The sequence below is a fragment of the Lepidochelys kempii genome, chromosome 23 (genome assembly GCF_965140285.1).
Source record: "Lepidochelys kempii isolate rLepKem1 chromosome 23, rLepKem1.hap1, whole genome shotgun sequence".
Lineage (NCBI taxonomy): Eukaryota > Metazoa > Chordata > Testudines > Cheloniidae > Lepidochelys > Lepidochelys kempii.
Window position 1 is genome coordinate 4,572,826 of NC_136402.1, and position 12,446 is coordinate 4,585,271.

General features: G+C 51.6%; 1 protein-coding gene across 5 annotated transcripts; it reads left to right on the forward strand.

Moving 5' to 3' along the window:
• Positions 1 to 2,152: 2,152 nt before the first annotated feature.
• On the forward strand, positions 2,153 to 5,878 carry SDHAF1 (succinate dehydrogenase complex assembly factor 1). Of its 5 annotated transcripts, none has more exons than XM_078850226.1 (4): positions 2,154 to 2,459; positions 3,092 to 3,181; positions 3,795 to 3,911; positions 4,887 to 5,878. In XM_078850226.1, the coding sequence occupies exons 3-4, from the start codon at positions 3,850 to 3,852 to the stop codon at positions 5,194 to 5,196; spliced, it is 372 nt and encodes a 123-aa protein (XP_078706352.1). In that variant the 5' UTR covers positions 2,154 to 2,459; positions 3,092 to 3,181; positions 3,795 to 3,849; the 3' UTR covers positions 5,197 to 5,878. The 5 variants fall into 5 exon arrangements, with proteins under 5 accessions (XP_073177507.1, XP_078706352.1, XP_073177505.1 ...); XM_073321404.2 differs by lacking the exon at positions 2,154 to 2,459 and adding an exon at positions 2,518 to 2,740; XM_073321406.2 differs by lacking the exon at positions 3,092 to 3,181 and having other exon boundaries at positions 2,153 to 2,507.
• The last annotated feature ends 6,568 nt before the right edge of the window (positions 5,879 to 12,446 follow it).

Here is a 12,446-nt window from a genome sequence, read left to right on the forward strand (position 1 = left end):
CAACATAGGTCTCTAGCATAGACCTGGCCTCAGGTTTTCAAGGATATTACCGGGACTTGCCATATCTGTCCCAGACTCGGTCTCAACCACAGTGTCCAGAGCTGGGGAGAGCAAAAGAAACTTGTTCTGGTCCATCCTCGGCCATCGTGTTAAGCCATCTATCATCCTGTTAATCATAGGAATTATCACATTGGACCTTGTCTAGCCTACACGCCTGCCTGACCGCACTCAGCGTTAGATACTGCAGAGGACGGTGGAAGAACCCCGCAGCTGTGCCATCATCTGCCTGACCTTGGGTTTCATCCTGGTTGCTAATAGAGATGTGTCTAAGTCCTGAAGCAGGAAGTTTAAAATCCCTTCCAGACTTTGTTAACCAGTTATAATGCTGCATATAAACGCTGCTTAGCCTCACCCCCCAATGCTGGCCAGGCAACTCTCTGTTTCCTTAGCAGCTCACGCAGTGAGCTCTACTGTATTTTTCTGTTGCCCTCCCACAGCTGTCCCCAACCTTCCATTGGCTGTAACTCTGAGCCTTGGAACCAGCCTGTGTCTTTCTGCGGAGGCTCTGTAGCGAGAGGTGGGGCAGTGGGTCTCTGACACGGATAAAAATCCAGTGGGTGGTTTCTGGAGTGGTTGCCCGGGCTTGCAGCCTCTCCTCTGCCCCTTGAGTATTGCAGTTGCACAACCCAGGCCAGGACTTGTCCTGTGGAACAGGGATCAGCAAAACACCAGGCCAAAGCGATGCTCCTGGACAAGTCTATTAGGTTTGTTCTATAGGGCCTTTATGTTGCAAATGAAGAAGGGGGCAGGTTCTCCCTTAAGGTACTTATCTGGCCCCTTTCACCTAGTATTTGAGCACCTCAAAATCTTTCATGGAGGTAGGGAGGGGTTATCTCCCTTGTACAGATGGGGAAACTGAGGCACACAGCAGCTAAGTGACTTCTCTGGCACCACACAGGGAGCCCAGGGTAAAGCAGGGACTTAAACCCAGCTCTCACGCATCCCAGGCTGATGCTCTAACCCGTGGGCCATCCTTCTGCTTTACCCAGCCTGTTGTAAATGGGTACATTTCTAGAGAGCCCTCCAGCCCCAGGCATTCCAGAGCTCTGCCAGATTGCTAGTTTTGTTCTTTGTCTGTACAGGGCCTGGCACACGGGTCCTGGTTGACTCAGTTTCCCAGGTGCCACCGTAATATACCTAATAGAAATAAAAAATGTACAGCGCCTGTCACAATGGAGTCTTGTTCCATGCCTGAGGTGCCTAGGTGCTACCGTAATATACCTAATAGCAATAAAAAATGTACAGTGCCTGACATGCCTGTTCCATGACTGGAGTTCCTAGGTGCTACCCAACATAGGCTAACAGCAGAGCATGCTCCCTCCACCTCCCCTGCTGCAAACGGCAATGCCGAGGTGTAATGGACAAACCATGGTCTCATATGTACAGGTGCCTCGAGGCTGTAGTTACTCTGGACTGATGCAGTTCTGCACAACTGCCTGCTTCATCGTTAGCCGTGATCTGAGGACACTGTGGAGACTCGACTCATTGCATCAACAGGAGGTCCTGCTCAGGGTGAGAACGGTTATGGGAGATTGTCAGAGGCACGGTGCTGGCTACCTACTTAACTCTCATTGACGTTCCATGGGAATTAGGCACCTAACTTTGTACCTTTGGCAATTGTGGGACAGCTCAGTCCATGTAAAACCCACCTGCAAGCTGCTTTATGAATCTCGGCCGAACTACAGTGCTTAAAACACAGCCAACAGACTTTCCCTTGCTCCTCCAGCATGCCCGCTGTGGCAAAAGCTTATACGCACATCGACTAAATACAACAGATGCAAATAATGCGTTGAGCTAATGCCAGTGTCAACCAACACAGTTTGAACAGTTGCAACTATCCATAGATTTTAAGGCCAGATGGGACCACTGGGATCATCTAATCTGACCTGTATAGCACATGCAAGGCCCTGCTCTTTCAGTTTTTGTTTAATATTCGCCAGGAATTTATCTGGGTTTATTACCAAAAAAAAAAGGGGGGGGGGGTTGAAAATCCGGGCAAAAAATGAAGGGCACGGATTCCTGGCTCGATATTGGATTTAGTTGTGGGAGATGGGAGGACAGAACCAAGCAACAGAGAGAGGAAGGGTAATGAAGGGGGTGTCATGCGGTGGTTTAGTTAGTAAGCCGTGTGTTAACAGTATGTACATCGATGCATGCCTGCTCTATCTCCCACGACTTTGCTTCGACGGACATGGATTGACACCTACTTCCCTCCTCGCCCCGCTGATGAGCAACTTGCAATCTCTCCCCTCCCCCCCCGCCACCACGTGGTGGGAAGCACATGGTCCTTAGCTCCTCCCTTCCTCTTCTGTGTGCCCGCCCCCCAGCGCCCTGCAGCCAATGGGAAGCGAGGGCTAAGGTTGCCGGTGTCTCAGCGTTCGGAGCCGGCTGGGGAACAGGTGCTGGGGTGGCCGCCGCCGCTGCGGGCCTGGGGGGGCTCCGAGCAGGTAGCGGGGACGGGGGTGCTGGCCCAGCGGCGTTGCGGGGGGCCGGCCACGCACAGGGTTATCAGCCCCCGCGTTTGCCCTGCTCTTGGAGGAGGAGGTGCTGGTTCTAGCGGCTGCTTCAATGCGACCCTACAATAACAAACCCCAGGAGACTGAGTCGCTGCTTGTCTCCCCCCCCAGAAATCGCTCTTTTCCCCTGGCCTAGCCCTGAGGCCCGGGGTTGCTCCTGGATTGTAAGCATGCGGTGATCCCCTTCTCCCCAATGCCCTGAGTGTCTCTCCCTTCCCTGCCCCCCAGCCTGAGAATCTTGAATCCCTGAAGGGACCAAATAGGAAAGGGGCTGGGGGGAGGGAAATTCTTTTCTTTATCTTCCCTCTCTCCCAACGCAGGATCTGTTCTCTGTGTCTATATTTACCAACCAGAGGATGTTCCCCCCCCACCACCACCCTGTTTTTTTCTGTTTAGTGACCAGAGTCATTGAACAGAGTCATTGGCCAGAGTCGGGCTGGCTCGAGAAGTCCACCTAGACCTAGGTATTTGTCTAACCTTGTCTAATTCTTTTTTTCCCTCCGATGCTTCCCCAGAAGGGATCAGACAGGCTGAATGCAAGAGGGTGTCTCTTGTCCACCACCCCCTTTGCCATCAGTAATATCCTTTGGCACTGAGTTCCACAGGTTGGTCATACACTTTAAACATGTTGCTTTTTTTAATTAGAGCTGGAAGGAAGTTTTCCAAGGGAATGTTTTTTCCGTTGGAAAATGCCGATTCATCGACCACTTGTGGAAACAAGTCGATTTTGATGAAATGTTGTTTGGAGGGGAAAAAATGGAGGGAAAATCCACATAAAATTTCAGTTTTCCATTCATGAAATGACTCTTCAGTATCTTTAAATTTTATATTCTGTAATCCAGTGTAATGCATTTAAAAAGTCAAAATCTAAACGAAACATTTAGATCAACCTGCAGTGAATTTATTTGCAGAACTGTGTGCAACCAGAAAAAAAATCAAAATCCTTAAATTTCCAGCCTAAATGGAAAATCCAGTCCTACTTTTAACTACCAGATGCCCCCACGGCTAATATTAGGAGAGGGTAAACAAAAGCTCCTTACTGACCTGCCCTGAACCATTCCCTATTTTACATTTTCCTGTTCCCATGAGGATCATATTGATCCCCCTTTGAGAGTTGCTGATGAAAAGTGCTAGAAGAGTGAGGAATGATTATCCACCGGACATCAGTGAACTTAAGGGGCTATCCATTTCAAATGCACGTTCATTTTCTCCTGTCAGGGCTGGTGGCCTCAGACCATCCCAGTCTGGTTTCATGTGATTTCCAACACGTGCTATGCGGGTTTCCTGTCTATTGCAGACCACTGCTGGAGTGGGACCTTTGCATATAGAAGTCGGGTAAGTCCTGGTGGGGTTTTTAGTGAGGAGTGTCATGTGGTTTGGTAACTCATAGTTCTTGGATGGGGCGCAAGGCAAATCCCATCCTTTCGTAGTTGTTAAAGAGAAAAGTTTATTTGCCTTGATGTCCTAGCCAAATTCCTTAAATATCCCCTGACCCTTTATCCTCCAGTTTCAGTTGACCATAGCATTATTATTTATTTTTCACCTTCTGTTCTAATCTCTGGGGTGCTCTTGCTGTGCAGATAGTCTCTGTGCTCCACCCTAGAGCTGGCTGCATTTCAGTGATGTGTAGAAATGAGGACATGTACTTTTTTTGAAGTGCTTGGAGCTTCTTCAGATTATTGTTTTGTGGCTAGAGCAGCCAGTACCGGTTTACAATGGCGCGGTGGTGCTGGGCCCACACTCAGAAGGGTCCCTGGTGCCTGGACCGAGTGCGGGCAGAGCCTCAAGGGGGGGGGGAGAAGAGGCCAAGAAGGGGTGGGGCCTTGTGGCCAAGGCTTCAGGGGAAGAGACCGAGGGGGGGCAGAGCCTCAGTGCCAAGGCCTCAGGGGAAGAAGCGAAGTGGGAGCGGGGCCTCAGGGGAAGGGCCTGAGCGGGGGCGGGGCCAAGAAGGGGCGGGGCCTCAGGGGAAGGGCCTGAGCGGGAGTGGGGCCAAGAAGGGGCGGGGCCCTGGGCCCAAGGCCTCGGGGGAAGGGGCCGAGTGGGGGTGAGACCTCAGGGCCAAGGCCTCGGGGGAAGGGGCCGAGTGGATGGCAGCGCCACGGTCCAGGCCCTGGGGCCCGCCAAAGATTAATCCAGCCCTGGCTAGAGCACGTCTCCCTGCAGCGCTGCCAGGCCATTAGTGAAACTGAGGTAAATACTTGCATGCTGGGCTGAAGAGTGCATTGAAATGATTTCACAAGGGTGAGATGAAACTCAGCAGGCTACAAAGCCGTCACAGCTGATCTAATACCTCCACCTGTTCACTTCCAGCCCCTGTTTTGCTGTTGCGGCTCTCCCACATGATCTGAGTGGATCTTCCCGGTACACCATGGCACGGCATAGCAAGCTCCAGAAGCAAGTCTTGAGCTTGTACAGACAGTTCCTACGAGCCGGCAAGGAGAAGCCGGGATTCTTACCTTGCATACAGGCCGAGTTCCGGAAGAACGCCAGCATCCCCCGGACGGATGTTATGCACATTGAGTATCTCCTCCGCCGTGGCCAGAGACAGCTGGAGCAGCTCAGAGACGTTAACACCAAACAAATGGGAACTTTTGTCAAAACCAAGCCGGAACAGCGGTGACCCCTGCTGGCTGGCGCAGGCGGCTTTCTTGTACTGGGACAGTTAGCGTGTGAATTCGGAGACGTGCCTGCTAGATTTTCACACCCCTTTCTGTTTGCACATGGGTATGATCACAGCGAAGGAAAACTGTCCAGTCAGTGCAGTTGTGCTGCCTGGATTGGAGTTCAGTGGGATAAATAAAGCCTGGTTTAGGTGTCTTTACACGAGGAGCCACTAGAGGATGAATTTGAGAAGCCAATCTCTACCATTCCAAGCGTTTTAATCATTCAGGGGTGGATGGGTGATCTGGAGGTGGCGTTCTTGGGACATAATCCGTTCCTACCCCTGTTGTCTCCTCTTTTCCATCCTGTAGCTAAAGTCAAACAGGCAGATTACCCAGAAAAGTAAAAGAAAGGGACAGTGGTGGGTTGAAATCCTATTTCTGTCATTTTTTAAATTATCTGTAGCACCTAAAAGCCCCAGTCATGGGCCAGGCCCCCACTGCGCTAGGTGCTGTACAAACAGTGGATTTGGGTGCTACAATTCTTGAGGGCCCCACCAAAGTGCCTTAGAAGGACCAGAAAGAGCTGAGCGCCTGCCTTCTGAAAATGGGGTTCCCTTTAGGTGTCTCAAGACGGGCGGCTCCCTCCCCCCAACCCACTTCTGAAAATAAAGGCTTTGGGCCAAGGCGTTCTCCAGGGTGTACCAGTGTGTGTGTGTGTTGCCAGGCAAGCTTCCCCCATGTGTCCCCCTCCCTCAGTGTACCTTGGCTCTGCCATGGACGGACCATGTCTAGGCCTGAGAGGCTATTAGCGCGTGGTGGCTGGCTTGCTTAGCCCTGGTTTAAACTTAATAGTTTTACGGCTGTAGCTACCCTGGCCGAATCTTCCTAGCGTAGACGCAGCTTATCCCACCAAAGTGCCTTTGCCGGTGAGAGTTTATTCCAATGCAGCGAGTGAAGCAAGCTCTAGAGTCACAGAGTTTAAGGCTGGAAGGAACCAGTGGATCATAGAACTGGAAGGGACTTTCTGGGACAGCAAGTATAGTCCCGAACCCCGTCCTATAACCCCGGTCAAAAATGTATTGAGCTCCATCTTCAGATCAGTTCAATTGTTTGCCCTCAGCTCCTACTGGGAGGTTGTTCCATCTCCTCTGATGGTTATAAACCTTCTGGTTTCCAGCCTGAACTTATTCCTGACCAGTTTCTATCCCTTTGTCTGACCTCTAGATCACAAGCCATAAGATGTCACCTAATTACCCCTGTGCTGAGCCCAATAACTTGTGTTGGACTAAACCATCTTCCAAACGGGGCCCCTGGTCCTTGGATGGAGAATCCAGCATTTCCCTTGGAGGATGGTTCCAGTGATAAGAAATTGCACCTTATTCCTAACTTGGATTTGTCCGGTTTCAGTGTCCAGCCGTCGGGTCTTGTTCTGTCTTTCTCTAGCTGAAAGAACCCTTTAGGACAGAGGTGGGCAAACTATGGCCTGCGGGACCGTCCTGCCTGGCCCTTGAGCCCCCGGCTGCTCCCCTGCTGTCCCTCGTCCCCCACAGCCTCAGGCCGCCAGCACTCTGGGCAGTGGGGCTGCGAGCTCCTGCCGGGAAGTGCGTCTGCGAGAGCCGCCGGCCTGCCCTGGTGCTCTAGACTGTGGCTGCCAGTCCTGGTGCTTTGAGCGGTATGATGGGGGGGGGGGGGTTGGATAAGGGGCAGGGGTCCCGGGGGACAGTCAGGGGACAGGAAGCAGGGTGGTTGGATGGGGTGGAGGTTCTGGGGGGGGCAGACAGGGGATGGGAAACGGGGTTAGATAGGTGTAGGAGTCCCGGGGGGGGGCTGTCAGGGGGTGGGGGTGTGGATAGGGGTTGGGGCAGTCAGGGGATAGGGAGCAGGGAGTTGGATAGGGAGTGGGGTCCTGGGAGGCGTGGTTAGGGGCAGGGGGTCCTGGGAAGGGGCAGTCAGGGAACAAGGAGCAGGGGAGGTTGGATGGGTCGGGAGTTCTAAGGGGGGGCGGGAAGTGGGAGGGGGTGGATAGGGAGCTGTTTGCGAGGCACAGCCTTCCCTACCCGGCCCTCCATACAGTTTTGCAACCCTGATGTGGCCCTCGGGCTAAAACATTTGCCCACCCCTGCTCTAGGACGTGCTCTTTTCTCCTCACGGAGGTACTGCGATCCACGCTCTCATCATCAGGGGTTTTCTCCGGCCCTTGAATTACTTTGATGGCTCTTCGCTGCACCCACTCCAATTTTGCAGTGTCACTTTTCTGCCGGTATAACTGCGTCTACACTGGGGTTCTTGCAAAAAACCAAAAACCCCACTCCCCAATTGCCATGCTGAGAGTGGCAACAGTTAGAAGCATAGGGCGGGCCTTATTTATAGATCTGCTCCTTATCCAAAGGACGCACCATCCCGCAGTGTGGAAACATTCAAGGGAGCTGAACCCAGGCCTCCGGTGTCGTGAAGCTGGTGATGTGTGTATCCTCAGCTTGGCAGGTGCCGTGAATGCCTGGTGCCTTGAAGATGATATTGCTGCCGCTGGTGGCTTGATTCTCTGAAAGAGCAAATCGCTTTGGTTCTCAAATGTGCCGATCCTCCGAGTCCTTTGGCATTTACAGTCCACGCTATGGCTAGACTCTGCTGCAGCCCCTAAAAATCATAGCAATGTCGGGCTGGAAGGGACCTGGAGAAATCATCACGTCAAGCCCCCTGCGCTGAGGCAAGGCCAAGTAAACCCAGGCCAGCCCTGAAAGGTGTTTGTCCAGCCTGGTCTTAAAAACCTCCAATGACGGGGATCCCACAACCTCCCTTGGGAGCCTGTTCCAGAGCTTCGCTCCTCTGAGAGTTAGAAAGTTTTCCCTAACATCTCACCTAAGTCTCCCTTGCTGCAGATAAAGCCCATTACGTCTTGTCCTGCCTTCAGTGGACATGGAGAACGGTTGGTCACCAGCCTCTTTATAACAGCCATGAACATATTTGATGACTCTCTTAGGTCAGGTCTTTGAAACTTGGATCCTTTTTGTTGCTCTCCTCTGGGCTCTCTCCAATTTGTCCACGTCTTTCCTAAAATGTGACACCCAGAACTGGACACTTTGCTCCAGCTGAGCAGGACAATTACCTCCCATGTCTGACATCTGCCACTTCTCTTAATACACCCCAGGACGATGTCACCTTATTGAAGGGGTTTGTGTCTGAAGCAGCTTCTCTCTAAGGTGCTGCGATTGTGTTTCTCCACCTGAACCGTCTCACCGATCTTGTTATGACTTGAATGTGCATGCCACGGTTCACCGCCCTGCCTGCACGTTGGACCCTGGCCTGATTTCCGAGCGCAACCTCCCAGTTGTCAGGCCTCCTGCTTTCACCTCCCCTGGGTGGAATCATGTCGTTCCACCACTCTCAGATGGGGGTCAGGGCTACAGTGTCTTGCCCACCTCTGATTGCTCAGCAGGCCCTCCCCCCAAGACTTTCCTTGGGTGGATGCAGTGCCCCGAACGGCCTTTTCAAAACAAAGTTTCCTTTGTGCTTATCGGTGGGAATAAGGCGTAGCCAGAGAAAAGGGTTTTTCACCCCATCAAAGGTCTTCACATGGGTCAGTCTCATCCCAGAGCCTTCCCATCTCTGGGGTCTGGGACCACTGTTGCACCAACTTTGCCTCTTTTTATAAAACCTGCCAAGTCCTTTGTCGTCCCCTGGAGCCGGGTTTGTCCAGCTCTCCAGGGGGGTCGGAGATAGATTTCAAAGCAGTTGCTTTTCTGCACTGTCCTTTAAATACTGGAAAATGGGGGTAACTGAAACGACGCTCCCCTTTCTTGCTGATGTGCAATCTGGCCCCTGTTTGAATGAATCCTTTGCAATCCTATAGCAAGCAACCCAGGAAGAATCAGACAGACAGATGGGTCAGATTAATAAGTATCACAGACAGCTCTCACGCCCTTCACCAGTCCCAAAGTGTGTGTGTGGTGGTTGGGGGCCGGGGGACCGGTATGTGCAGCTTCTGCTTATAAAGGTAGGGGAAATTTCTGAGCTCAGGGCTACAGGCAGGGAGGGTTCATTCACCTGCTTTTCCAGGCTCCTCAACTGCAGCTGAGCAGCCATGCTTCCCTGGCTTGAAACTGATTGCTTGGCAGGTTTAGCTGCCTGTGTGCACGGAACAGGTAAATAAACCCGATGGCCAGTTTAGATCAGGTGCCTGCATTTATCCAGCTCAAGCAGGGCTGGGGTTTGATTGGGGTGGTGTGGGGTAACCCTACCACTCTGGGTTTCCATTTCTGGCTTGCTGCCTGAGTCTGGGGAAGACACGGCGCTCCCTGCCTCAGTTTCCCAATCTGTAAAACTTCTCCTACTAGGGAGTTGTGAGCCTTGGGCATTAACTCACAACACGTGAGGGACGTTATTTAAATGTTCTTCTGCAAACAGACCCAAGGGAACCATTGGTCCAGTGTGCGAGCGCAATTCCTATGGCCAGTCTAGCAGCCTCTCTCTGGCAGAGCTTCAGAAGAAGGTGCAAGGAGCCTCTACTAAGGAATAACCTGCCTCTAGGGAAAGGACCTTGCCAACCCCCATAGCTGGGGGCCAGTTAATGCCCTGCCATAGAGGGTTTATAGCATAGCTGTAGCTGAGGAATGGTCTTCCCAAGGGAAAGGGGAGGGAATGTGGTTGCTTGGGATGTTTACACTAGGCTGGACAAAGCCCTGAAGAATAGAAGAGAGCAGAATCATTCTGTGTTGAGACCTGGGGCCTAGCTATGGGCTCGTCTACACTACAGAGCCTTGGCCGATATAATTCTACCGGCAGCGCCCCCTACTGGAGACTGCTGCCGGAAGGTGCTCTGCCAGCGTTAACGGACGACCTGAGCTAAGCTGACAGACGCTTTCCTCTGTTTGCAGAGTCGTGGCTACCCTGGAGGTCTTGCCGGCCTCGCTATGTCGGCTGGGTGTGTGGGGTTTTTCACACTCCCTAGCCAACAAAGCTATGCCAGTAAAACTTTGCCAAGTAGACTAAGCCCATGGTAACGGTGGCGGGTTTGTCCCCGTGGTCTGGATCAGCCTGTCCTGGCAATGGCTTGGAATTGCTGGCTGAGAAACTAGGCTCTAACAGAGACATGGGGATGGTGTAGGAAGCAAATCCAAGTGTTTTGGGGGGATGTGATTCTGGGTGGGAGGGATGACCTATACTCCTGCCTGCCACAACCTGCCAGGGCTCTGCCAGGCTCTAAGCACAGACAGCTTTGGAGATCTGAGTTCACTGCTCGAAACCTGATCAGGAGCATAAAAGGCCCCGAGCAGCCTTTGTTCTGTTATCTCGGAAGTAAGGGACAAAGTTCAGAGAGGGTGCCAAGCTGGGCTGGAGTCTTTGAGCTCAGATTTTGCTTTGCCCTTCCTTGAAGGCTGTGCTACAGGTGAGTGCTGTTTTCATCTCTGCTCTGGGAGTATTTCTCATGGGTTTTGTGTCCTGATTTGAGAGGGATTGTGTGTGTGTGTGCGGGGGGGGGGGGGGAGGATTAATGTGCCATAAACTTTTTATCCTCTTCTCTGTAGCTAGCCCCAACCTCTAAATCATCTGTTTCCAAGCTCTGTGGCTAACTTAGAGGCCAGCAGTACGGTCTAGTGGATCAGGTATGGGATTGGGTATAAGGTCTCCTGTGACCTGGTGAATAAGGCACAGGGTTGCATGTCAGGTCTTCCCAGTCCTGCACTTGCTCACCGTGTGACCTTGGGGAGGTCTTTTTGGGTCTCCCTTTCCCTGTCTGCAAAAGGCAGGCAAGCAAGATTTAACCACCTGGGGCAAGTGCTTTGAGATCTGCAGCTGGAAAGTGCTGCAGCGTTTGTTTAGGTCACAAGTGTGTAGGGACATGGATTGTGTAAAAGCGTGAACGCACTGCTCGTGCTCAATAAATATTGATTCATAGCATGCGTGAGGCAGCGAATAGCCAAGCGACAGAGAAATTAAGACGCAAAGGAGATTTTGTGGTGTCTGCATCTGAGGGCTGAAAGAAACGAAAAGGAGAGTTGATGAGACCCAAGGAAGCCATTCCAGACAGTAGGAGATGCTGGAGCCGAGGCCAAGTTTGCCGACTGGATCCTGAAGGCAATCGGGAGCCGGGGAGGTGTGTTTGGATTGGGGCTGATGTGGTCAGAGAGTGGCAGCGGGGACTCAGGATAGCCACTGAGGAGGGACGTGCAATAGCTCAAGCAAGATGAGCTGAAAATGCAGGTGATGTTAGCAGTGGCCAGTCAGCTGGATGCAGATTCCACCAGTCAAGGTGTTTGTGGGGCTCATGTTAGTTTCATCCAATTTTGATGCAAAGTTATGAAAGCGCTTTGATCATTTTGACTTTATTATAACACATTGGGATGAAGCACTTTGGGCATATGTATTATAAGCCGAAGGGCTTCATCTCAGTGTATACTCTAAACGAAACATTATTAAACATTACAGAATATATTCTATTTGAAATGAAAAATAATCAAAGCCCTTTGGGCTTATACATGATAAGAAGTTGAAGCATTGCATTTCACCATATATGTATGGAGCCTTATGAAATGTGATATTCAAAGAGAACCGCTTTGAGCAAGTGGTTCCAAAACCATTCTTCGCAAATTTCATTCTGCAGGAAATCTTCACAATTTCATCTTTTTTCTTCCGATTTGGGATGAAAGGAAACGGGGTGGAAATTCCGAGGTACGACCAGCTCTAGGGCAGATGCAGCTGTGACCGAGGTGGGCAGCAGAGAAGGGTGACAAAGGCCAGGAATAGCTCAGCTTTGAGGATAGCCCTGAGACTGCGGAGGCAGAGTTGTCCTGAGTTAGGTTGGACATTAGGAAAAACTTCCTAACTCTCAGGGTGGTGAAGCACTGGAATAAATGGCCTAGGGAGGTTGTGGAATCCCCATCACTGGACGTTTTTAAGAGCAGGTTTGACAAACACCTCTCCGGGATGGTCCAGATAATACTTAGTCCTGCCTCGGTGCAGGGCATGGACTAGATGACCTCTTGAGGTCCCTTCCAGTCCTACTTTGCTATGATTCTATGAGCTGGTGGAGCCAGGTTCTGAAACCTCTGTGTCCTCCTCAAGATCTGATCCCTGCTAGGCTGCAGATACACTGGCTGTCTCTCCTCTCACAGCCCATCCTGGCTGCTGCTGCTGGAATAGCTCAGGTTAGCTTCATCTGCTCTGTCTTGGAGAAGCTTTACAGGAGAACGGCCTATGAAGGCATCTTGCTGATCTTCGGATCTCTTGGTAATTCCTCTGCATTCTGTTTATTTTTTTTTTCCTCCCT

What these genes read in the sequence shown, in the direction of transcription:
- SDHAF1 (XM_073321406.2), top strand. Translation starts at nt 3,850, where the DNA reads ATGCGGGTTTCCTGTCTATTGCAGACCACTGCTGGAGTGGGACCTTTG. An exon ending in CCTTTGCATATAGAAGTCGG is followed by an intron (nt 3,912 to 4,886) that starts GTAAGTCCTGGT and finishes GTTCACTTCCAG; the next exon opens with CCCCTGTTTTGCTGTTGCGG.